The sequence below is a fragment of the Staurois parvus genome, unplaced genomic scaffold (genome assembly GCF_062004578.1).
Source record: "Staurois parvus isolate SC_StPar_1 unplaced genomic scaffold, SC_StPar_1.0 ptg000019l, whole genome shotgun sequence".
Lineage (NCBI taxonomy): Eukaryota > Metazoa > Chordata > Amphibia > Anura > Ranidae > Staurois > Staurois parvus.
In genome coordinates, this window is record NW_028317815.1 from 25,752,866 (window position 1) to 25,779,074 (window position 26,209).

General features: G+C 37.0%; 1 protein-coding gene across 6 annotated transcripts in view; it reads right to left on the reverse strand.

Annotated features, from left to right (window-relative positions):
* The window catches only part of PCLO (piccolo presynaptic cytomatrix protein), a 357,044-nt gene that overhangs the window by 71,095 nt on the left and 259,740 nt on the right, over positions 1 to 26,209 (reverse strand). For 4 of the 6 annotated variants that reach the window (XM_089685920.1, XM_089685921.1, XM_089685909.1 and 1 more), the window contains exons 7-10: positions 21,903 to 24,075; positions 12,911 to 12,928; positions 4,014 to 4,144; positions 960 to 1,041 (exon numbers count right to left, since the gene is read on the reverse strand). In XM_089685920.1, coding sequence (XP_089542046.1) covers positions 960 to 1,041; positions 4,014 to 4,144; positions 12,911 to 12,928; positions 21,903 to 24,075 — 2,404 coding nt within the window. The remainder of the gene's footprint in view (positions 1 to 959; positions 1,042 to 4,013; positions 4,145 to 12,910; positions 12,929 to 21,902; positions 24,076 to 26,209) is intronic. The other 2 variants (XM_089685932.1, XM_089685918.1) reach the window with 1 other exon arrangement.

Consider the following 26,209-nt stretch of genomic DNA (forward strand, 5'->3'; position numbering starts at 1 on the left):
GTGACTAATCTTAATTATTCGAGTATATCACATTTTTTATATAGTGAATGTGAATGTTTTGGTAGAAATGGAAGCACCAGAAAACCTGTATATTTATGCACATTGGTTTAGTCAGCATCACTTTAACATTTGTCTAAATATGAAAAGCAAGACCTAATAATTATAAGTTATAATTTGTTAATTTTGTTCAATGTTCTGTTTTAATTAAAGTGTCTAAAGAAGAAAAAAAAATAAAAATGTAATTGAGAGAACTGTTTTTGAACTGAAATACAAATTTAAAAAATGAACATTTACTAGACATTTTCTATAGAGATTGAGTACATGCGTTGCACTGCATTTACAGGTGGTCTACATCTCCTGCACATGCCGTTCTTTGGTTTACTTTTGATTTTTGTGTTATATCCCCTGCTCAGAACTCAGTGGGGTTGATTCCATAAAGGTAAATAGACTGTTTACTTTGCAGGGGAAGCTTCACTTTGCAAGGGAATTTTCCCCAGAGCTTAGTGAATGAAATGAAGCTTTGTTGGCTTCCATCATACAATAATGTGCAAGATAAAATGCAGTTTGTTGAAATTTTGCATGTGATTGGGTATTCTTAGCAAAGTGAAATTGACTAAAAACAAAAACAATCTGGTGCAGCTATGCATAGTAACCAATCAGCTTGTTCAATTAAGCTTTGACAATAAAAGCTAGAAGCTGATTGGTTTCTGTGTTACTATGCAGCTGCACAATATTCTGAATGTGCCAGTTACAGTAAAGCTCCCCTCTTGTATTTTATGATTAGGAAATATTTTTTATTAAACAACTTTAACAACATAGTTTTCTCAATCTACATAGCCTTTATACTGTAGGTGCCACAGTTTCCACTTCTAGCAATGTTTTATGCCCATGTCATACATTCCTAATTAATCTTATAGCATAAGAACAGGCATACCATTTCTAAAGAATGTTACATTTACCTGAAACAGTGTGATCCTTTGGATCTCTGAGAAGTTTCATTCTTGAATGTGGAAATGGGTAATGAATAGGTTTTCCATTCATCTAATACATATAAAATATGTATTAAAAATATAGCAAACATTGTGAATGAACAATCCATTGTATGCAATTTAATTCACATGTAAGAAATCTGTCAATGTTTTTAAATTCAACCCACAATTATACATGTATGAAATCTTTTTTATTGCATAACAGTACAACTAATTTACCTTTAATTACATTACAATAAGAGCATTTTCTTTCTGTCTGCGTTACCTCCAATATTATCGTCCTACAATTGTTCCTAATATAAAGGGACCCATAACTCTAAGTATACCCCTTACACTCCAGTTAATCCATCCTTTGAGGAATTTCTGTTACTAAGCAACATGTTTGCCATGTACCTCCTATATTGTGAGGATTATGGAAGCCCACAGATGTCTCTGACTCAACTTTTAATCAGTGGGTCAATGGAGTGGAAGCAGAGATTCATATGGTACATACCCAATGCAACTACACTGATCTCTCCTTAAATTGTGTTGAAAACATTACAAAAAAATATTTACTTCATTACATTATATTGTCCATGTTAACTATTAGTATGTGTCCTCTTCTAAAATGTATACATGTCAAAGTCTACCTTGTGATCTTGCCATGCTGCCCGGCTTTCTTTTCCTTTCTGTTTAACACAAATTGAAGGTTCAGACCTGTGATAGCATTGACAGACATGTGCAGAATCCCTAGCAACTGGAAAAGCAGGATGCCATGCAAAAGCACATTGAATCCACAGTTCTATAGTCTGTCTGTGACATTGAAGGCTGAAACATCCATAATATGATTGACTATGGGATATCAATAATACCTCCATCTCTGCCTACAGCATGCAGCTGTTAGAGCTGTTTCCAAGGAGAGAAAGAGCTCCCTTGATATGTGTAGCCAGCGGAAGCTGCTGATCATTACATGCAGTATCTGTCCACATCCCCCCTGAGCCCATGGTTATGGAGCTGATTAGCAGTCTGCTATTCCAGTAACCACTTAACTTTTTTTTACATAGTGGTTTGCTTGAAAATACCTTTTTAAAAGGTTTTAGTGATTTTATACCTTAAAGCGGTATTACACCCAAAAACAAAAAAAATTATATATTGCAGTCTACCAATCATTAAACGTGGTGGCTGCACCAGTTTCCTTTTTTCCCCTCTGTTTTAAACTAGGTGGTCTGGCCAGCGACAAACCTCCCTTATTTGAGTGCCCCTACTCTATAAATAAGCACAGGGGCACCTTTGGACAGCAGAATTGTCAGTCTGGGGGAGGGGGATGTTACTAGCAGATTTAAATATAGAAACAAACTGAAGCCAAACTTCAACCAACACTTTATAAGCAGTTACAGAAGTTGTTGTTTCCTTCTGGGATAAAAGTTTTACAGAAATAAATAAAAACTGATCATTGTAAACACAATACCCCTGTCAATGTTAAAGTGTTACTAAGGGCTATTTTTTTTAAATTAAAACAACAAACATGTTATATTCACCTGGTATTGCACATAGAGGCCCTGATCCTCCTCTTCTCGTTCCCCCGCAGGCAATCTTGGCTCCTCCTTTCTTAGTGTGTCCCCATGGCAAGCTGGCTTTTAGATAATGAGTTTATGTGAAATCTCCATTAAAAACTGTAAATAATATTGTAATTATGAATATATTTTAAGTTAGAGCTGTATCAGTGTGCTGTGTAATATGTCTTCTCATAAATCCCTGTTCTGCAGATAGTTGAGGATGGTTTAAATTGCCAGAGGTAATATACTATTCATTACAATTTCTTTACTGTGTAACAATGTGACCCAAACCTGTTGGCTTCACAAATATCCACTTCAAAGGGTCCCTCATTTAGATATGCAATGAAGGTGGCCAACCTTTCAAGAGAGCTTCATTTCCCAGGAAAAAATCATGAACTGGCATACTTAATTTCCAAAAAGGGTGTGCTAAGATTTGTCATAAAGGGGGTTGGTGTATGCTAAATACAGGGGATTTGGAATTAGCCAAATATGAAAGGGAATATATTTGTTCACCAGCTATTCCATGAAAACTAATGGAGGAGAGGTCTATAAAAATATGCACTAGATTCAGAAGGGCTGACATTTTTGGAACACCTGTTACATTAATGGGCCCCCACGTACAGTTGTATGGTAATTATAAATATAGCCCTTGTACTTAAATGTTTGTCTTATGCCTTTTCTGTCTCACTGTTTGTATTTTGTAATATGGTAGAGCTCACTTAATAATTTTTCTTTTATATAACTAGATAGAATGCTTGTGTTAGTCTTATATCTCCATACTATTTACCAACACATTTTTCTTGTTGTGTTGAAGCTTCCACTTCTGGGTAAGAACTCTTAATTTACCAAATAATATTAGAGAAAAATTAAATTTCATAATCTACAGATTTGGTCAACACTGGCACATGGTGTCTGCTTGCTCCCAAGCTGTGTAAATGAGCCGTGCTCCATAAACTCCAATGGGACATAGCCCCACCCCCACTTCCTCCTCACTACATTTGATTGACAGCAGCAGGAGTCATTGGCTCGAGTCCTGAGTGAAGAGGAGGAGAGGAGAGAAGAGATGCAGCTGTGCACAGAACTGGATCTCTTCTCCTCTCTCTTCCCCTCACATAGGTAAGGGGGAGGACAGAGAAATATAAAATATTTTTTACCTTAATGTTTTTAGCCTTAGTATCACATTAAATGGTTTGTCTCATTTCTGTAACTGATACATCTTGCAAGGGAGCTTGTTCTTTGGAAAAACAACAGACTTACTGGCCAGTTCACCAGGTTAAAATAAAATATAGAAAGGTTAAAAAGTAAATGGATGTGGCCATCACATCTAAGAATTGGTAAGCTGCAATATAATAAATGTTTGCTTTTGGGTTTAATACTGCTTTAAGGGTTTACATGTACTGGTTTTCTACATTTAAAGAATTATTGTAACTGTTACTGAAAAACAAAGAAGATGTCATGCATCTCTAATCCAGTATCTCTACCATCTTACTTGATCCTGATGAGGTGGCCTGCTGTGTAATAATTTGTCAGGCAGTTTTCGGTCAATTCCATGTCCATTATCTAGGCGTGATTCCCTTGGCTTGTCAAACCAGTCTGTTTCTTCACGGCGCAGATGATAGGCTTTGGAAATTAATGATATGTCAATATTTCTATTTATTGCATTACTGTGGACAGAGGTGTCAAAAAACCTGCTACAAAATACTCATGCAAAAGACTAACCATGCATCTCATAACAAGATCAAAGGTTCACATATAGGTGCAGTGCGCAAAGCAAGAATGACACAGATCATAAAAAATCTACAAAAACAATTGCCATGCAACCAGTGTAATGAGACTGAAATATTTCCTGATCATTTTTACTGGGTGCAGTGCAGGTGGCCTCATATATACAGCATTTTACATAGAACATTTTGCAAATGAGCCCTTTTTGTGAGGCATGTATGTGTGAGAATTCAAGATCCCATAGTAAAATATATGTCATGCTAGGCTTTATTATCTCCTATAAATAAGGACTGAAAGCAAATAGAATTCCAGAGCTGCATATATTATTTTCCCAAATTTTATACAGGATGGGCTGAGTGAAGTGAAATCATTTTTGGCATTACTGTTTAATCCACTGAATGACTCTCATAAGTAGTAGTTATTGAATATAAATTACTTGTCACAAGAGTCATCAAATAGAATCATTAGTACCCTAAATGAAAACACTTATTCTAAAAGAGACTGACATTTAAATGAAGGGTAAACCTAAAAATTATGCAAAAACAGGATTTTACAATCTATTCCTGTACAGAAAGAAGAAGAAGTAGTTCATTGAAAAAATAATGTAACTTGTCTACACTATTCACTGTATGATTCCTGCCATTTAAGGATAATGGGGCTTTAAAAGTAGCAGTTATTATTATTTTACTATGACCTTACTTAATCAGAGGTCAGATGTATATACAGTTGTGTCCAAAATTATTCAACCCCCAATGCTGTAAAGGGGTTTAGGGACTATAGTGTACATTTGGAATTGTATTCAGAATCAAATCCTACAAGGACGTTGTAACTACCCAAATGCAACTAAAATGACATCAATTGTTTATGTAATACAGTAGTAAATGGTTCTTATGTGGTTTCTTCATTGCCACAATTATTCAACCCCTTAAAGACTACCACTCTGAAGAACAGAGGTTCATACAGGTGCTTTCCATCAGGTATTGAAAACACCTGTGGATGTCACCGAGCAGCAATCAAGCATAATAAGCACCAATTAGGCAGCTTTAAAATGACTGTGATACTCAGCTCCTTCTAGACATTTACTGGTGTGGTTACAAACATGGTGAAGGCAAGAGAATGGTCCAGGAAGACAAGAGAAGAGGTGATTTCTCTTCACAGGAAGGGCAATGGCTATAAGAAGATTGCAAAGATGTTAAACATACCAAGAGACACCTTAGGAAGCATCATTCGCAAATTCAAGGCAAAGGGCACTGTTGAAACGCTACCTGGTCGTGGCAGAAAGAAGATGCTGACTTCGACTGCTGTGCGCTACCTGAAGCGTAGAGTGGAGAGAAGTCCCCGTGTGACTGCTGAGGAACTGAGAAAAGATTTGTCAGATGTGGGTACAGAAGTTTCAGCCCAGACAATAAGACGCACACTGCGTAATGAAGGCCTCCGTGCCAGAACTCCCAGGCGTACCCCCTTGCTGTCTCCAAAGAATAAGAAGAGTCAACTGCAGTATGCCAAAAGCCATGTGGACAAACCACAAAAGTTGTGGGATAGTGTTCTGTGGACTGATGAAACAAAATTAGAACTGTTTGGGCCCATGGATCAACGCTATGTTTGGAGGAGGAAGAACAAGGCCTATGATGAAAAGAACACCTTGCCTACTGTGAAGCATGGTGGAGGGTCAATCATGCTTTGGGGCTGTTTTGCTTCTGCAGGTACAGGGAAGCTTCAGCGTGTGCAAGGTACCATGAATTCTCTTCAGTACCAGGAGATATTGGATGGAAACGTGATGCAGTCCGTCACACACCTGAGGCTTGGGAGACGTTGGACCTTTCAACAGGACAATGATCCCAAGCATACCTCCAAGTCCACTAGAGCATGGTTGCAGAGGAAAGGCTGGAACATTTTGGAGTGGCCATCGCAGTCACCAGACTTAAATCCGATTGAGAACCTCTGGTGGGACTTAAAGAAAGCAGTTGCAGTGCGCAAGCCTAAGAATGTGACTGAACTGGAGGCCTTTGCCCATGAAGAATGGGCGAAGATACCCGTAGATCGCTGCAAGACACTTGTGTCAAGCTATGCTTCACGTTTAAAAGCTGTTATAACTGTAAAAGGATGCTGTACTAAGTACTAAGATTGAATGTCACTTGGGGGTTGAATAAAACTGATAATGCTGTGAGCACAGAAAAGACATTTGTGGTTATTTCATTATAACTGTTATGTTATATTTGTCTGACCTACAAGTGCCTCTTTAATGTAAATGTAAGCAAGATGACTGAATGATCAAAAGCAATGTCAAACTGGCCAAAACACTCAATTTCAGTGGGGGTTGAATAATTTTGGACACAACTGTAGAAATCCATCTCCTCAAAACTGAACATTTTACTCAAATATTTATAATTATAGTATAGAACCTATAGTGATCATATGTTTTAGCTTCACATATGCAAGGGCAGACTGTACTGCTAATTAGAACTATAATATATATCTGTACTTTGATGTAATACAGTATGTAATGTGAGGTGGCTATATGATATCCTTGTGATATAGAAGAGGTAAATGTGTAGCATTATGTGACATTATGGGAACATTTGAAAGTTGCATAGAGGTTTATAAGTAACAATGATATGCCCTTGAACCCCTCGTGTATTGTATTGTTACTGTGCTGTCTCATGTACTGTCTCCCATTATAATGTACAGAGCTGAGCAAACTGTTGGCTCTATATAAATACTGTATAATAATAATAATATTAAATGTTTTTAAAATATTAAGGTCCTAAACACATTAGCGTTGCTTAATTTTGGCAGATTTAACATGCTTAACAAACTGGTAAATTCTGTTGAATTATACCAAAAGCGTATTTATTGTTAAGCATAATGATATATACTGATGCGCTTATATTTTGTCTGGACATCCAGGTATCAATCATTTATGGATCTGTGCTTAACTGCTTCCTGACCGCCCTATAGTAGAAGCACTTCTACAGAGCAGCAGGGCTGCACAAAATCACATACATATTTTATATTTCCCGGTAGGTGGGAACGTGCGGGCCACCCTACCCATGCCGCCATTGGTGGCTACAGCTGTCAATCACTGGGTCCCGGCTGGAGATTCCCTGCCGGCACCCGGCGATCGCTGAGGAACAGTGACAGAGGAAAGGTCTGTATGTAAACAATACAGATCTCTCCCCTGTCAGCTCCAGCATGCTGCTTTGTATTGTTCTGCATAACAGAACAATACAAAGCTGTGTGCTTACACAGTAAAGCACACACAGACAAAATAGTAAAACAGCACATGGTTAACTCTTTGATCATCCCAGATGTTAACCCCTTCCTGGCCAGTGTCATTAGTACAGTATCAGTGCTTTTTATTAGTACTGATCACTGTATTAGTGTCACTGGGGATGTCAGTGGCCATTATCTAGTTCCCCCCCAGTGTCAGAATGCCCACCGCAGTCCTGCAATCCCACTATAAGTCACTGATCACGGACATTAATAGTATTAAGAAAAAGAAAAAAATTCCAGTATATATACTGGAAATATACATTTGTAGATGCTAAAACTTTCACGTAAACCAATTAATTTACATGTACTGGGATTTTTTTTTAGCAAAGACATGTAGCAGAATACATTTTGGCCTAAATATATGACGAAATTTGATCTTTTTACATTTTTTTTACTAGATATGTTTTATAGCAATAAGTCATATATATATATATATATATATATATATTTTTTTTTTTTTTTTTTTTTTTTCAAAATTGTTGGTCTTTTTTAGTTTATAGCACAAAAAATAAAAAACGCACAGGTGATCAAATATCACCAAAAGAAAAAAGGACATACATTTCATTTGGGTGCAGCATTGCATGACAACGCAATTGTTAGTTAAATTAATGCAGTGCCGTATCGCAAAAAAATGGCCTGGTCAGGAGGGGGGAGGGGGGGGCGGGTAAATACTCTGGAGGGCAAGTGGTTAAAGAGTGCTTTAAGAGCTTCATAAAAGCTGTTCACAGCTTGTCAAATGTTTTTTAAAAGCTATCTGAACTTAATGCAAAGCTCAAACAATGCTCATGTGTTTAGTGCCTTAGAAACTATACAGGAGATAGTAGAACTTGACGCCTGGTTATGACTTCAACCCACATGTGCAAGGTAAATTATGGACTCAATTAATTTAAGACATCATTTTCATAACAGCATATGATATCCAATCAGGTTTGGTGGAGTAAAATAAACTAGAAATATTACCTGAAACCAATTTGATGTTAGAAGTGAACAGAGGCTATGAGAAAATGCCTTGTAATAATGTAATACTATACTAGGGTTATCACTAATTATTTTTTATGCTTTTCTTTTTGTAAACTCCAGCATATCAACTCTTGGAAGAAAGTCTGTAAACCCTTAGGAATTTAGAAGAAGAAACCTAAAATTCTTTCATGCACAAAACACAACTCTAACCTATTTAAAAAAATCAGTAGCAAAAATAAAAAAAATAGCTCTGACTGTGATAACGGCATATACTAAAATATGTCCAAGATTTTAGAAGTTGATGTGTATGTACAGATGTAACTATGTTGTTTTGGACAGAGGATAGGAAGGTTAAACCCCTACCAGGTTTTTATTGTTATCCAGGGCTCTGAGATTGGTTCTCACTTTCTGGTTTAATGATACGAGTTTCATCAGACAGGACATAAGCTAAAATTTCCAATAGCAACAGAGACAGAAACTAGATAGAACCCTCAGTCGGCTCTTAATTGCTGCAGATTTGCAATAATTTCCTCTCTGGTAAAACGATTGTCACTAGGGCACACATTGAGGAGAAAACTCTCTGAAACACACACTCATCAGGGATTCTAACCCTACTCTACTACTAAGTTAACATGCTCCTTCTAAACACACAATATAATAAATGCAAAATTCCTCATAAATTCATACAAAAAAGTTAAAAAATAATGAAGTGTTAAATAAGTCCATGTATGTTTTTATATATGGACTTATTTAACACAACATTTTTTTTCACATATTTGTATGAATTTATGAGGAATTTTGTATTTATTATATTGTGTGTTTAAAAGGAGCACATTATCTTGCAGTAGCGCTGCCAATTGTGTTGATATTGCATAGCTAATGGAGATTTATATGAATCACTCATATAATTCAGTAGCAGCACATGGAGTTTTTTTGTTTGATTTTAGTTTATTAATATATGCTTGTATTGAAAATTCTCATAATGCTATTGTGAATTTTAGGGAGACATTTGATTTTATTGACACTTCACAGACTCATTTATATAGATATAATTTTTTCAGACACTTTTTAGGTAATATTACACCATTGCAAGGTATGTTGGGTTCTTATCATTTGTTGTATACATTTTACTTAGAGTAGTGATTTAAAGTCTTATGGTATGTTTAGATTTATAGTTAAGGTTTAATATTTATTTTAATGCTTAAATTAAGGGTTACATTTAGGGTGAGGTCGAGGGGCAAATGTTAAGAGTAAAATTAAGCATTACATTTCAATATTAAATATTAAGAAAAGATAATTGGTAACTTTAAAAGTTGCTTTATGTTTTCGAGTTCAAGGAGGGGAGGGATTTAAGTGTTTATGGTCATCCTAAGGCTTACATAATGACTAGTGGTTGGAGCACATGGGATAGAATTCATTTTCCAAACTTGGTGCTAAAATCCCTTTGACGAATAATACCAGTAGAGGGTTCTCACTGCTGAAGCTACTGAACAAGTCTAATTAGCATATAAAGAAAGTGTTTGACTGAGGTAACTGTCCATAATGGAAGATGAACTACTTACTAGATACAATGATTCACATATAAAACCTTTTTTTATTTATTCGTTCAGTTAAGACATAGCAATAAAATGTGTTTTTTTGGGGGGGTAAAGAAGATTGTGTCACTGATTAAACAGTTCTCTAATGATTTGGACCTTAATAGCTGGCAAGTCACTGGGCTTTCGTTCCTCTTCGTCATTCACACTAATGTATATTGTACCCCAAAGCTTATTTCTACTTCTAATGATGTTTGCAGATTACATGCTGCCCCTAAATAAAATAATCTAGAGCAATGATCTGTTGCTGCTTTGCAAATGATACTCAGCTGCCAGTCCTAGCAATGATATGACAGTGCTCATATCTAAAACCTCTGTGTCTGGAAAATCAAAAATCAGACATCATTCCTACGAGATCATCTCATTATACAAGGAGTCTACAGTATCTCCTGTCTTACTTAAAGTTCCTTCTATAGGTTGTCAGAATGTACCCAGAACCTGGACTTATAGGCCAAACTAAGGGGAACACAGTCATCTCTTTAATTGAGAAACAAATCCAATTCTACTTCCAGTTGCAAGGACAGTGCCACTTAAACAATTTGCACTGAAAGTGAAGTTATCCTTTAGAAACTCTATCGTTACACAAGACCTTCAAACCATACTTCTTCTTTTATAAGCTATGTCCAGGTACCAATTATTACAAAAACCTCCCAGAGTCACCTACAGCTGGTGCTTTATGCAGCAGCCTTATATTAGGTAACTAATATCATGTTCCCATAAAATCTATATTCTTATCACTTTATTGATCACTTTGCATAAGGTGAATTTCATTCAAGACTGGCCCACTTCACTCAGGACTGATCCGCTGACTTTGACCCAAATGACTCAGGACTAAACCATTTGAAAGATCTACTGAAGTCTAGATTCCAATTTACCTTTTTGGTTTGCCAGGCAAAAACTGAAAATCAACATGTTAAACATGTTTTGTGCGGTTATGAATTAAAAGACGATCCCATTTTGGGAGCCATTCATGCAGAAATTTGGATGATTCCAAAGGGTTCACAAACTTTCATCTACTGTAGTACATGATGTCAAGGACTAAACCAAGACCTACTGCAGTCTAGATTCCAATTTGCCTTTCTGGTTTGCCAGGCAAAAGCTGAAAATCTCCCAAATCCTCAAAAGTATCTGGAGTCTGGGCTTTTTGTCATGTATTATCCACCATCTGGAACTATTCAGTTTATGTATACTGGCCTCATCTTTATATGAGTTTAAAGCAATGTTACAAATTCATCTGTATGACATTTGAGTGTCAATACACTTTCTTTTTTCTCTGTATAGAACTTTGAGACAAACTCTTTACTATCAATGCATTTGGACTATGCTTTGGGTCCTACAGGGTAACAACATGTTAAAAATGTTTTGTGCAGTTATGAATTAAAAGAGGATCCCATTTTGGGAGCCATTCATGTAGTAATTTGGATGATTCCAAAGGGTTCACAAACTTTTGTCTACTATAGTACATGATGTCAAAAACAGTATGCTAAATTAAAAATTCTAAAATAATGTTTTACTGCATCTGTTATACCAATATTCCAGCTTTATCAATTAAATGGAATAAAACTAAGTATATATGGAAGTGCAAATATTGGGAATATTTACACTTTAGGGATCATTTACTGAAGTTATTTTTCCCAACAAGACCAGTATAAATGAGGCATGGATAATTTCTGCAAGCACTGAGTGTCATTATGCATTCAACTAATGATATGTGACATAATTTTATTATCATATCTAACACATGAAACAGAATTTACATTGCAATTGTGATACTGTATTCTCAAAATGTTTTAATATAATTCTGAAAATAAACCATCTTCAGATATGTACAAAAAGTTTAAAACATGAAAATTATATACATGTAAGGCAAGGATTCAGTTGTACACGAAAAAAATCTATAGTTTTGAAAAATAATTTGGTTTATTTGTATGTAATTTAAAATAGCACCCTTTTAAAAATGATATTGATAATTTTGCCATGCAGTAAAATAGCGGAATATGCTCAATATTGCGGTTTATGTATTTTGAACAAGTACTTGCCACATTGAGATTTCCTTTGTTTTTGTCTCAAAACAACATCAGTGATTAAACTTTAAACTAAAGCAATACAAGCATACTAAAAGTAAAATAGACAAAAGACAATAGAGCAAAATATTTTTTTAGACATTTGAATGCCACAGATTATATACAAAATTGAAACATCAGTACCACAATATTTAATACATGTATTTTTTTCTCACTAAATGTGTCTCCAATATTAAAATGCCTCACTATGAATGGACTATTACTGAATGTTTTTTTCACAGAACATTTGTTACACTTTTTAGTGGGTATCACTTTGAAGTGCAAAACCAGTGTCAACAAATGAGGTGAACTAATGATGTACACTTATGAGAGTTTTGTTGCATCATTCAATTATTTGGCATTGTCATACACTTAAGTTTTGTCCTCTATAAGAAACTGAATTTTTGTGCAGTAGGCTTTAAGAATTTTTTTTTTTTTTGCAGTGAACTCTATGCATTATAAGGTTAGTAAAATGATAAACTGTGTTAACAGCATTACTGTGATGCAATTTAGCAATAGTTGCAATAAAGGTATAATGTATTTGAATAATTTGATTAAAAATTATGTTGACTTTATTTTTGTAATACAATTATATTATAAACTATTCACTATATGTTAAACAAAATATTAAATGAATCATTGTTAGTTAATGATTTCCATTGTTATTTATAAAGATTTTAGATATTCCAGTAAGTTCTTATTGAAGAACAAAACTGACATGCAATACAAAGACATACACAGACTCTACGAGACTGGCAACAGAAGACTCCTACCATCAATAAAGGAATTTTCTGGAGATTTATCCAAAACAAACAGAAAAAAACATTCATTTACCAAACAGACACATTGTTCATATCATGTATCCCATCCACATTTTCAAAAGATTTGATATTTAAAAAGAAATTCAGATCTTAGAATGAATCAGATATTGTTGGAAATATGGAAAGATATTTTATGCTGACCCAGTCAATGATTCAGTGCTTTTTTAAATTTCCAGTCATTTTAAGACAAATAATGAAAAAAAAACCACTAAAAAAGAAAACACGACCTAACTGAATATTTGAAGCAAGACAAGTTTTCTGAGTATAAGCAAATCTGCTTGTAGGAGATAAGGGTATTGATAGAGATGTAATAAACCATAGCATATTACAGCTCATACTGACACAATATTCATAGATCAAAAAAAACATTACTATCCACTGTTAGGCTGTATGAAACAGGTTAATGATTTATTAATAAGTTGTGATAAATAAAATAACCACAAATAATAGCGCAATCCTAAATTAAATCAATAAATTAATTTGCACAAATATATATAACCACCACCAAATATGTGCAAATTAATAGTGCAATAACATAAATAAGGGATCTCAATATAGTCCATTCAAAAAAGTCCATATATCAATGATCCTCAATCAATGAAGTACTGAGATCCTCCTTCATCAAATGTGATATTCAGTGCTCAGAATACCCCATCAAAATGCACACTCACCATGTGCTAGTAATTAACCAGCATATTAGTATATATCCAGCATTCACCAAACAGACTCCAAAAGAAGATCCTCATGTGTTGGTAATCAATCTGCATATCAATATATATCCGGTATTCCACCAAACAAACTCCAAAAGAAGATCCTCTCATATCCAAATTAGCACATGTGGGTAAAGAAAGAACTCGCCATAGTGTAATATTATCCAACAGATTTATTGTAAAAAAAACCCCTTAAAATCTCACTCACAATAATTAAGTAAGAGTAAAGCATTTGTTACATCAGGGTTCAGAGCCCTGTATCCAGCGTCTCACCAGCCTGCCTGCACTCAAGATGGCGGTAGTGCGATCACGTGATCTGGACACGCGTGTCAGCGTGCGTGGTGATGTCACCAGCTAGCCACACCCTAATGCGTTTCGTCCAATTACTTCTTCCATTGGAGGGTGTGGCTAGCCGGTGACGTCACCACGCACGCCAACGCACGTGTCCGGATCACGTGATCGCACTACCGCCATCTTGAGTGCAGACAGGCTGGTGAGACGCTGGATACAGGGCTCTGAACCCTGATATAACAAATGCTTTACTCTTACTTAATTATTGTGAGTGGGATTTTAAGGGGTTTTTTTTTACAATAAATCTGTTGGATAATATTACACTATGGCGAGTTCTTTCTTTACCCACATGTGCTAATTTGGATATGAGAGGATCTTCTTTTGGAGTTTGTTTGGTGGAATACGGATATATATTGATATGCTGATTGATTACCAACACATGAGGATCTTCTTTTGGAGTCTGTTTGGTGAATGCTGGATATATACTAAAATGCTGGTTAATTACTAGCACATGGTGAGTGTGCATTTTGATGGGGTGTTCTGAGCACTGAATATTTAATTTAGGATTGCGCTATTATTTGTGGTTATTTTGTTTATCACAACTTATTATTATTTACAGTTTTTTAATAATAGCAGCACCTATAAATTATATCCACTCTCTGTTATATTGGCGCAATGATGTTGGTATAGGAGGAGTGTCATACTCATACAGACATTTCTTTGGTGACTAACCTTATAGTGAGGTTAATGATTTAACTTGCTGCTCAGATGAATGTCAAGGTGCTGGATGAGTAATAAATGTAGCCACTTTTGGCTTCTCTGCTGACAAACTTTAGGGTCTGTGTTCACTAACTTTTGTTCACTTGAGGTGGATTTTGCATCCATATACAAATAAATGGGAATTCACAGCCCATTTAAAAGCAGGTGTAATGCAGGTCAGGAGGAGGTCAACTGTAGATCAAATGCATTTCACTTGCATAATCTCAGAATCCAAGCTGATGTCAATTTAACGCCATCACCACAAGCATAAAGTCTGTTGACACACACCCTTGGTGCCCATGGCAGCACCTGCCTGGAGTTTGTATGTTCTCCCTGTGCCTGCGTGGGTTTCCTCCAGGTACTCTGGTTTCCTCCCACACTCCAAAGACATGCTGGTAGGTTAATTAGCTCCTGTCTAAATTGGCCCTGGTATGTGTATGTATGAATGTAAGTTAGGGACCTTAGATTGTACACCGCTTTAAGGTTAGGGACTGATGTGAATGGACAATATATATGTAAAGAGCTGCGTAAATTGACAGCACTATATAAGTACCTATAATAAATAAATAGTGCAAGATCCTGGTGGCAGTACCACGTTTTAAAAACTGGAACCACATAGCATTCAGTGCCCTAAAGAACACATCCCTGCTAGGATCACTTTTTTTTATACAGAACATTTCTTGCTTTTCAAGAAATGAAATGATAATGGTTAATAACCTTTAATGAGATGATTCCTACTGTTGATGGAAAAAAATGTATGGTCACTAATATCGAGAAATGCAACCTCTTTGGCTCTGCCGACTATTAGTACATATCTTATAGTAAATTTGGAGCTACCTATGGATATTCATGTTAGAGTGATCAAAACATGACCGACCACATAAACAACTGTCCAGCATAGGAGGCAATCTTCCAAAACAAACACTTACTTGTCAATTTCTAATAAATTTTAAGGAACTATTCTTCCAGAATATTAGTCTTTATATTGCAAAACATGAAACAACATCTGGGCAGCAGGTCAGGGGCGGACTAACAACTCATGGGGCCCCCGGGCAATAGGGGATCATGGGGCCCCTGTGTCCTCGCCCATACTCAAATCACACCCAAAATAGCTTATGAAAGGTACCAGAGGCATCTCATGGGGCCCCCTACTGACACTGGGCCCTCAGGCAGTGCTGGAGTGTTCGAAAGGTCAGTCCGCCCCTGCAGCAGGTTGATATTTGAGTTCTTTTTATAGGATCTAGAGCCAAATTGATGCTAACAAATTTAACAAGATAAAATATTGTTTGAGTAAAAAGACAGATTTAGGATCATCAACCAGAATACATTTTTTATTTAGTTTGGTAAAACTAAATTATCTTTATTTATTCAATTTCATGCAAAGAACATTTCTATGTTTTAATTCATCTGCACATAACTGAATGTTTAAAAGTGAACAGAGGTTAATTTGACTAATGAACCCTGTAATATTTCGTAAACAAACACTATTGTTTCAGTACAAGTTGTAATCATGCTCTATTGATATATAATGAAATCCATACTTCTGCAAAAACATAGTAGAATGTGATGTTTTAAGCTGTTGAAAACATAAAGTATTAGTTATTTCACTAAAATGTGGTTGTTCACTTCTTTTTAACATACAAAATGCCTTAATAAGTGTGGCATTCAAAAGTCAGCCATTTTCTACTGATTTGAATTTTATAGGCATTTAATAACTTTAATATACTTTAATACACAGCGCAAAAAAAAAACAAAAATTTTTTTAAAATAAAACAAAAGTGAAATGCCAAAATGCTGTTGTTACATAGGTTATATAACCACTGAATCTAAATTACTATGTGGAGAATTTAAAATACATTTCTACGTGTTCCAAAATTAAATGACATTACAAATTATATATAATATATTTATATATGTATTTATTTCATAAATGCTGGTTTCATGGTACTTAAACCAGAGCTGGATTAAGGCTACCTGGGGCCCAAAGCAAAGCAGCATCATTGTGGCTCCCACACCAATACCTAACAGCAGACACCACATCCAGAGAACTTTATATCCCTGTCACACTTTGCATGTCTTAGGGTTTTCACTGTCCCTCCACTACATCAAAATCCAATGACAGTAATTTTGTAAAAGAGTTCCCCATATAGTTTGCTCTGTGATGTGCACAATTGTCTGACCCTGAGAGAGAATGCTCTGGGAGAGAGTGCTCTCATAGACAGAATTCCTTGTTATAGTGCCCTGTTGGAGAGAGGCAGAGAATCCCCTGTAACAATGCCTTGACTGTTTTGCAAGAGTGCCATCTGAGAGAGATGCAACCTGTCTTTTAAGAGTGTTCTGTAAAATAGAAGTAACAGTTTCATTCTTTGAGAGGCTGATAAGGAAATCTGGGAGGAAGCCCTGTGAGAAAGCTAGGTTTCCTTAACACCTACCGCATAATACAGAGAGCCCAAATTTTATAAAGATATACAGAAAATAACTAACCTAGGCATAAAATGATATTTCCTGGCAGAGATGAACAAAAAGTTGGACCTATTAGTTGCTAACCAGAAATGTTCTTTTAAAGTCAAACTAATAGCATTTTTTTCAGTTTGAATAGAGTAATTGAGGGTTATAGCCCATGTCAGATCTATCTTCACTTGCTTTGCCATAGCCATAACAGGGATAATGAGGCAATCACTCCAAGGTGAGGGAATCCCTAGTTGCCACCAGGGTCACTTGAGAACAGAATTAGTGTCTGTATTGGAAGAAATCCCCTCCCCCCATATTCCTGTTCTGGTGACAACCCAAAATTTTGGACTTTCTTTCACTTTCACTCTATGTCAGCGGTCACTAAATGGCGGGCTGTGGTCCGCGAAGGCCCCAGCAGCTCTGCTGCCCAGTCCGCCAGCACACAATGACAGTTCCACTGCTGAGCAGGGCGGTCGTCACGGCAACATGACATCAAGTGTGCACCCCGCCTCTTTCAGCTCACTGTCTCTCCGGCTCCTGCTCCTTGCCTGTACACACGCATTCAGCAAGGATCTCGGCAAGGTCTTGTCTGCCCTCAAGGTAGGGTCTAGTCTTACGGGGCACTCTGATGGGCCACTGAATGTTAAGGGGCACTCTGATGGGCACATCAGAGTGCCCCTTGACATAAATGTGCCCATCAGAGTGCCCCTTAACATAAAATGTGCCCATCAGCATGCCCCTTAAATTATGTTAATGGACACTCTGATGGGCACATTTTATGTTAAGGGGCACTCTGATGGGCACATTTTATGTTAAGGGGCACTTTGATGGCCCATTTTATGTTAAGGTGCACTCTGACGGGCACAACATAAAATGTGCCCATCAGAGTGCCCCTTAATATAAATGTGCCCATCAGAGTGCCCCTTAACATAAAATGTATCCATCAGAGTGCCCCTTAACATAAAATGTGCCCATCAGAGTGCCCCTTAACATAAAATGTGCCCATCAGCATACCACTTATTGTATGTTAAGGGGCACTCTGATGGGCAAATTTTATGTTAAGGGGCACTCTGATGAGCACATTTTATGTTTAGGGGGCACAAATGGGCAGATACTGTGGAAAGGCGCACTCTGAGGGGCACATGTGATGGAAAGGGGCACTCTGATGGGGAGATGTGATAGAAAGGGGTACTTTGACTGTAAGGGGGCATTCTAACGGAATACCTGATGTAAGGCAGCAATGTTAAGGAGATAGCTGATGTAAAGGGGCACTCTTGATGGGGACAACTGATGTAAAGGGGCACTCTGATGGGCACACCTAATGATGGGAATACATGATGTAAATTTTCACTCTGATGGCGACATGTAATGTAAGGGGGCACGTTGATGGGCACACCATATTCGCACCTCAGCCAGAAGAACATTTTAGAGACAGGACCTCCTTGAATTTTAATTCAATAACCCTACTCTATGTGATATTGATAACAAGTGTTCTAATTCTTCTCCACTCTATCCAAAACTAATACAAAAAAAGTTTTGCCTGTAGTTCTGCTTATGCACTTAAGCAAATTAAAATTTGCTTCAGTTACAATTCATACATCACCTTTTATGTGTGCAATGGCATATTGAACAGGCAACATATCATCAGGAGTCACTAATGGTAACTATTGATACAATACATATGCTCCTTGATCTGGGTATTCTTGGCAAGACTTTAGTCAATCACTCACTGGCAGATCTTGAAGAAAATAATAATTATTCATGTTGGAATGATAACTTTGGAAGTATCTAGGAGCTACTTCCCTCTCCATTGCATAAGCATGCATGGCTTATGTGACCTGAGTGTTTGTATATTTATGTGACAGCAGGTAAATTAGCAAGCCTGAAAGCTGAAAGAAAACAACATTTAAAAATTATTAACTTGCTAGAGATGTTCATACCAAATGCATTGATCTGAGTTGAATAACAAAAGCCAGCATTTTAGGTTTTCTGACCTTTTTTTTTTATTAAGGTCAAATGTTATGGGGATCTGTTCAGTGCACCTAGAACACATCTGAAGACCAGATGCATTATTATATTAATTGGATAAATTTAGGGTGATCACAGAATAATGTTTGCAGAACAGTCAGATTTCAAATTGGTCATTTTCACTAAAAGTTTATGTAAACCCAAATCTTTTTTTTCTGTATGCATGGCATCATATAGTCTTTCTGCTGGCCATTAGGCTGACTATAAACTCCAGTAAATATACAGCCTAACAGCCAAAGAAAGAAACTTGCATGACAGACTGAAAAAACTACAGATAAATGCAAGGCAGTGGCTTAGTTTTGTCACCTTGCAACAAAAAGTGTTGTTAATTACAGGATCTCCAGGTAAAAATTTGTGTAACAAAACTGTATTCAGTGAGGCATCATATCAAAATACTGAAAAACAGATTTAGGGTTTACATACACTTAAAGTGATTCTAAAGGTTGTAATTAAAAAAAAAACAAAAAAACATACATGTTATACTTACCTGCTCTGTGCAATGGCTTTGCACAGAGCACTCCTGATCCTCTTCTTTTTGGGTCCCCTGCTGGTGGTCCTGGCTCCTTTCCCCAGCAGAGTGCCTCTTGCAATGGGGCACTCAAGCAAGTTAGTTTCCGAGCTGCGCTCCTGTGAATGATCATCGTCCATTCACACACAAAGTGTGGCTTGGCCTTCCTCTCCTTACTGGCTCACTGGCTCTGATTGACAGCAGCAGCACGGGCCAATGGCTCCTGCTGTTGTGTGAGCAAATGAGGAGAGAGAGACGTACGAGAGCCACAGCTATCATGCACATCGCTAGCTTGAGATGGGGCTCAGGTAAGTATAAGAGGGAGGCTAAGGGGGGAGCTGCACCCAGAAGGTTTTTTTACATTAATGCATAGAATGATCCATTAATGTTTACCATAAGTATGCAAAACTGTATTGCCTACTGTCAACCTATCTTAGTCTTTTTAATTTGCTGATCCAGGGAGGGGATCAAAGCTTTACTTAATGGAGGTGTCTACTCCTTTTAAATTCTATATAAATCTAGGTTCACTTACCACAGCTCTGTTTCAACAAAATTAAAAAATAGCTTGGCATGTGTAGTGTACATTATCAAGTTAACTTATGATGGCTGTCTTACCTTAAAAGTGACAGAGGCAATGGACAGAACTACATCTACAATATCTGTTCATGGTATGTCACAGCACAGTCACAGCATACTATGAACAAATGTAGGAAATGTGAGTCCAGTACAGTGCCCAGTGCACATCTTTGCATGAGCACAAAATATATGACACAAACTCTTTGCCACTGTGGATTTACTAAAGGGAAATGATTGTACCAAAGAGAATGATTGTAAATACGTTGAATACTCAGATATATGTGAGCTTTTACTAAGCTCAGTGAAGTTTCACTTTGCAAAGTAATATTTACTTAGCAAAGCAAACAGTCACCACTTTAATATATTAACCCCACCTGTTAGCAGAGATGCACAGAGAAATCTCTCTGCTTTGCTCTTATGCTGGCACTCCGATAACCTAATGAGTACATGCAATGGCTGTCCCCTACCCATCAAAGGTCACTGGGCCCCAGGCAGCTGCCCTACCAGGAATCCAGCTCTGACTTTAACAACTACTTTAACCTGAAAATAAACTTTTTCATTGCTGTAGAGTTTTCCTTGAGAAATTTTCAAAAGTAAGAAGTCATTCATGTTATCAAGTCAATATCAGAATTAAAATTGCAAAATAATTATTCAACTTAGTTTTTTCTGGAATCGTAACATTATGTATAAACCAAACTACTGTTACTTATTTTTCCAGCATTTTTCATTTAAAAGGTGTCATGCATTATCAGTGTCATGCAACAAACTAAATTAGGAGAATCAGAAGCATTTAAAAAGAAAACACAGTGCATGCAAATATTTATTAGACAGCGCATATACATTTATTAAACATCAAAAAGACAAGAAAGCACAAAAGTAAAAGCACATATTTTACCAAATTTACAAACACTAATCTGTTCTGAAAAGTACAATATACTAGGATACAGTAACTTGATGTATCCATGTTTATTTAAATAATTCACTCCTTGCTGCTGCAAAATAATAGCATGTTGCAAAGCAGACTGTGCATGTGCTTGAAGCAGCAAGGACACAGATATATGTATTTTTACAATACAAATGGGAAAGATCCATACTTGTGACATAAAAAATATAGTTTTCAGATATCCGTATTTGTGACTAATAAATAGTTTGTAGTTTGCAATGTATCATTCATGTTAGCCGCCAACATGAATGGTGAAAAAGACATTGTTATTTTAAATAATTAAAAAACTGTTGTACCAAAATATACCTATTTTACATATATGTTACACTACATATTTTTTTATGAAGAGCAGGAGAGGTGTTGTAGACATGTGAAATCACAAAAAAGAAATAGTAATGGTAATAATAATAATAATGCTAATAGTGATAATAGTATTAATAATAATAACATTTTATAAAGCCTTAACACATAAAACAACAAAAACAGAATGGTCAAACAAAAAAGAAAATCAAGTTTGAAATGCTAAATAAGAGAAAATATTTTAAAACAATGACAGTGAAAAACACAAAACACACAAGAAAAGAAAGGATTTAAAAAATCACAAAATAAATTAATAGCATGCATAGAAATGAAGATTTGTGTTGTGATAGTAGGAAAGCAGTCTGATGCCATGATTACCTTCGCTGTCTGACATGGCATGTTGAAAGTCATCCATGATAAATGCTATATCTCGATCATAACCACGAGTCCTGGTTTCCTCTCTCATATGCTGTTGTACTTCAGGCAGGGAATGGCTAGAACCAAACTGGTCCCTGGTATCTGCAGATATAGGTGGTAATGGTCCAGCAGCAGCTCTTGCCATACCCATTGGCTGTCCAACAGGACTTAATGGGCTCTCTTCTTCAGAATTTTGTGCTACAATAGGAATCCTTCCCCTGCTTTGACTAATAGGAAGACTAGATGGTTTTGTTCTTCCTGAAGGTGCTGCATGGCTAAATGTCCCATCTAATGATTCTGCCTCATTTGCTTTTTGCCTTAATGAAGAACTTGATAAATCTCTCTTAATTGACAGGTCTAGGCCATATACTGATGAAGGCCTAGAAGAAGGTCTTGATCTATTACCACTTACATAGGGTTTATCAACTTCATCCTGCAATGTAGTTCTCAAGTTTGTATTAAGAGATGATCCAAGGGTTTGACCTAAGGTAGGGCCCAAGAATTTTTGCTGGTCTGTAATGTTTTTCCTTAAACCATATGTAATATCATCCTGAAGCATTCTTACCTTTGTAGATATGCTTGGAATTGAAGATGTGCTAGAAGAGAGATATGTTGAATAGTCAGGCTCTAGGTCTCGACTTTCCTGAATTGGAGAAAATTTAGACATTTTTGGGTCTATTAACGATTTTTTATGCTTAGACTGTTTTTGGTACAGAATAGCAGGAGGCAGCTGCTTGGCAGCTTGTTTTTCTAATGTAAGTCTGCTAATACTATATTTTTCACTTTTAGGGAAGTGCCTGTATAGACTGTCTGAATGATAATAGGGTGAAAATCCAGCAAGGGGGTCTAAATTTTCTGTACCTCTTCGAAACTCCTGTTTTATTTGATGCTTAAGAAGTTTTAACTCATATGGATCCTCCATTGAATCTTCTTCTACTTTTCCATAGCTATGTAATCGGGTAGAAGATGAAATAGGAGCTAAAAAGTCTGTTACTTCAGCAGTTCTTCTAGATTCAACACTTCGAAGGAGACGGTCTGTTTTTGAAAGTTCTTTTTCATGCAACCCAAATGCAGAGCTCAAAGACCCAGTTCCTTTTGTAAGTTCTCCAATATCATCAATAAGAACATAATTCCTGGAAGCATGATGCTCTAAATCGGCATAAAATGAATCTGCAGATATACTAGACATTGGACTACTTGCCATGCTGCTTTTTTCATCTAGTCCTAACCGTAAATCCAAAGTACTGTACTTACTGCCAAGATGAGAAACAGAGTAACCACTGTCAGTAGAAACGGGTGCTATTATGAGAGGTTGGTTTCTAATAACATCATAGTGTGATGGAATTTTAGGCTCAATATCTAATGCACCTTGTCTAGCTTTTTGTTGCAATAGCAAGAGTTGTGAAGCATGCTGATAAGAAGGCTGTTGGATAGGTGTAGACTGAGGCTGAGGAGTAAAGGATATAGTTGGCACAGCTTGGTAAGTGGGTTGAGTTTGATATGATGAAACTTGATGATATAAGGATGGCTGATAGTGTGATTGCTGAGGAAATTGTGTTGGAGCTTGAGTAAGCAAAGTAGGAGTCTGATATTGGTACTGAGTGTAAGGGCTTGTTTGTGGAGCAAACTGAGTTTCTGTTTGAGTTTGTGGTGGTAAATAAGGACTATATTCTGGTTGTGGGGCAGTTTGTGGTCTATCTATGCCAATATGGCTTTCTATTCTCGTTGGTCTTGTGTTACTGACCTCACTATCTGACATGTAATCACGTTCTTCAGCAACACCTTGCAGGTAAGCTCTCTCTCTCTTTTCTCTCTCTTTCAGTAAAGCTTCCTTTCTCCTATTAATTCCCATTTCCAGGTATCTCAGTTTTGCATCAATTTCTTTTTCCTCTTCATCTAATTCTGCTTGTTTCTTGCGTAGTTTTGAAGATTCTCTTTCAACCAGATCCAGTTCTCTGTCAATATCTTGTAGAATTTTAGCACGAGCCATAGTGGTTGTTCTACAAATTCTTCTTCGAGAAACTGATCCAACAGTACTGTAGGGTGATTGTAAGCCGTTGCTAGCTTCCTCTGGTGGAGGGTTTGGCAGTGTTCTTTTTACCTTCTTTTGGGTACCACTTTGATTGCTTTTTGTCTAAAGTAGCAAAAAAATACAAATATAATTAAATTAATAAAACAGTCCATATACAAATCTGCAAATATACTTTGGGATAACAGAAAACCTGTCTATTCTAGCATAAACACATGCATATATAATTGGCACCTAAGAAAGCTGATGCATTGTTAGGTCTTGAATTGGTATGTAAATCTGTCATATGGAGTCCAACACTGAAGCAGGGTATTCATATCAATGAGCTCCCTTCCAGGCCACTGCACCTGTGCCATTATTCAGCTCAATATTGGCTATAAATCCACTCACTGCCCACTACAGCCAATCACACAGGAGGTGGACATAATGGGGAACTATTTCTTTAGAGTTTCCCATCAGTCTCTGCCCACCCTACAACAAAAATCCTCAGTCACGCACCTGTCTGTGTGACACTCCAATTCAGTGTTGGCCTATGTGTCACAATGTTCCCCATCAGGCTCTGCTCACCCAACAACTCAATGCTATGTCCACTGCATCTGGTGGATGGGAAAAGCATAATGTGGAACTCTGAGAGACAAGTTCCCCATCAAATTTACCTTCTTTGTGATTGAGCTCTGACAGCAGTGGGTTGATTTAATATTTATTTTCATAATAGGACTGAAGAGTGGTTATGAAATCTGTCCACTGCTCACCACTCTCAATCTCTAGACAGGTAGACCTGTTATGGAACTAGCCTATCAAAATCACACGTCAGGCTCCTTTCACTGTTAGTGTGTTCCTGCAACATTGATTGCTAGAACCCTGACAGTCTGGGACCTAGCAACCAATGTAAATGCAAAACACATTTTTAAAATAAATTAATAGAGTAGTGAACACACAACAACCTTTCTCCACCATATGCCAACTTGGTCTTAATTACCACCTGTTTCATTTTCATATAGGAACTGCTAATGATTATTTTTGAATTTGTTGAAACTACCTGAATCTGTCATACATGTCAGAACTCTTACCAAAACAAGGTTTTCATTAATTAGGTGCATGACATTTTAAAGGGACCATATCACCTGACAAATGCTTTACTGAATTCTGCCTCATTATGTAAAGCTATAGAGAAGACTATGGGTGTCACTATCACTGGGCAGCCAGGACTCATGCCCATGGTCCTGAGGCTGTGACTACTTGCCCTTTGCTTTTTCCCTCTGCATCACCAACACCAATGCAGCTGCTGGCTTTTAACTCTGCCACTTGTTAGACCTCAGATCCAGCAGCTGTTAGTGCCTCAAAAGCATCAGGAAGCTTTCAGAACAGAAGTACTAGCAGCCAGAGGACCCCCTTCCAGGTCCATGAAGTGTAGTATCACTTTCCCTAAACTTTTTGTGTGCACAGAACTGAGGAATTGGAGACCTAGAGGAAGTGAAGCAGTGATTTGGCAAGACATTTTCTGTATCTGCATTGAGAGCCTACCACACAAAATGTACCTACTTTCCTTTTATTATTACTGTACTATATGTGCCTGTGCTGTGCATAATACTCCTAACCAATTGCTGTTTGCTAAGTAATGCCAATTGTTTTAAACACAATTAAATACAATTCTTTAAGGTAGACAAAGCATTGTTCTCTCTCTCTCTCTCTCTCTCTCTACTGTATGTAGACTTTCATTTTTAGAGGATAAAAAAGTATTTAAGCTTAAATATTGCATGCATATATAAAAATATGGAGTTCTCCAAGACCACCAAAACTTATGTAACATGTGAAACATGAACAAACAGATGAAATCTGCATAGCCCCAGGCTATTGGGCACTATTAATCTCTTGCACCCCCTGCTGGGCTATTGTTCTCTCTCTCCCCTCCCACTGGGTACTATTGTACTGTCCCACCCCTTCCTGGGTACTATTGTTACTCCACAGCTCCCACTGGACACTAGTGTTCCCTCACCTCCTGATAGTCACTGTTCCTTCCTTCCCACTGGGAAATGTTGTTCCTCCTCACCCCCTGCTGGGCACTACTTTTCCCCCCACCCTTATCCAGACAATACTTTTTCCCCACTCCCTGCAAGGTAGTATTTCTCCCCTTCCTTTACTGGGTACTATTGTTCTCCCTACTCCCTCTCTGGGTACTATTGTTCCCTTTGTAAAGCACAATTGTTCCCCCAGCCCCTCCTATGTACCAATACCCCCA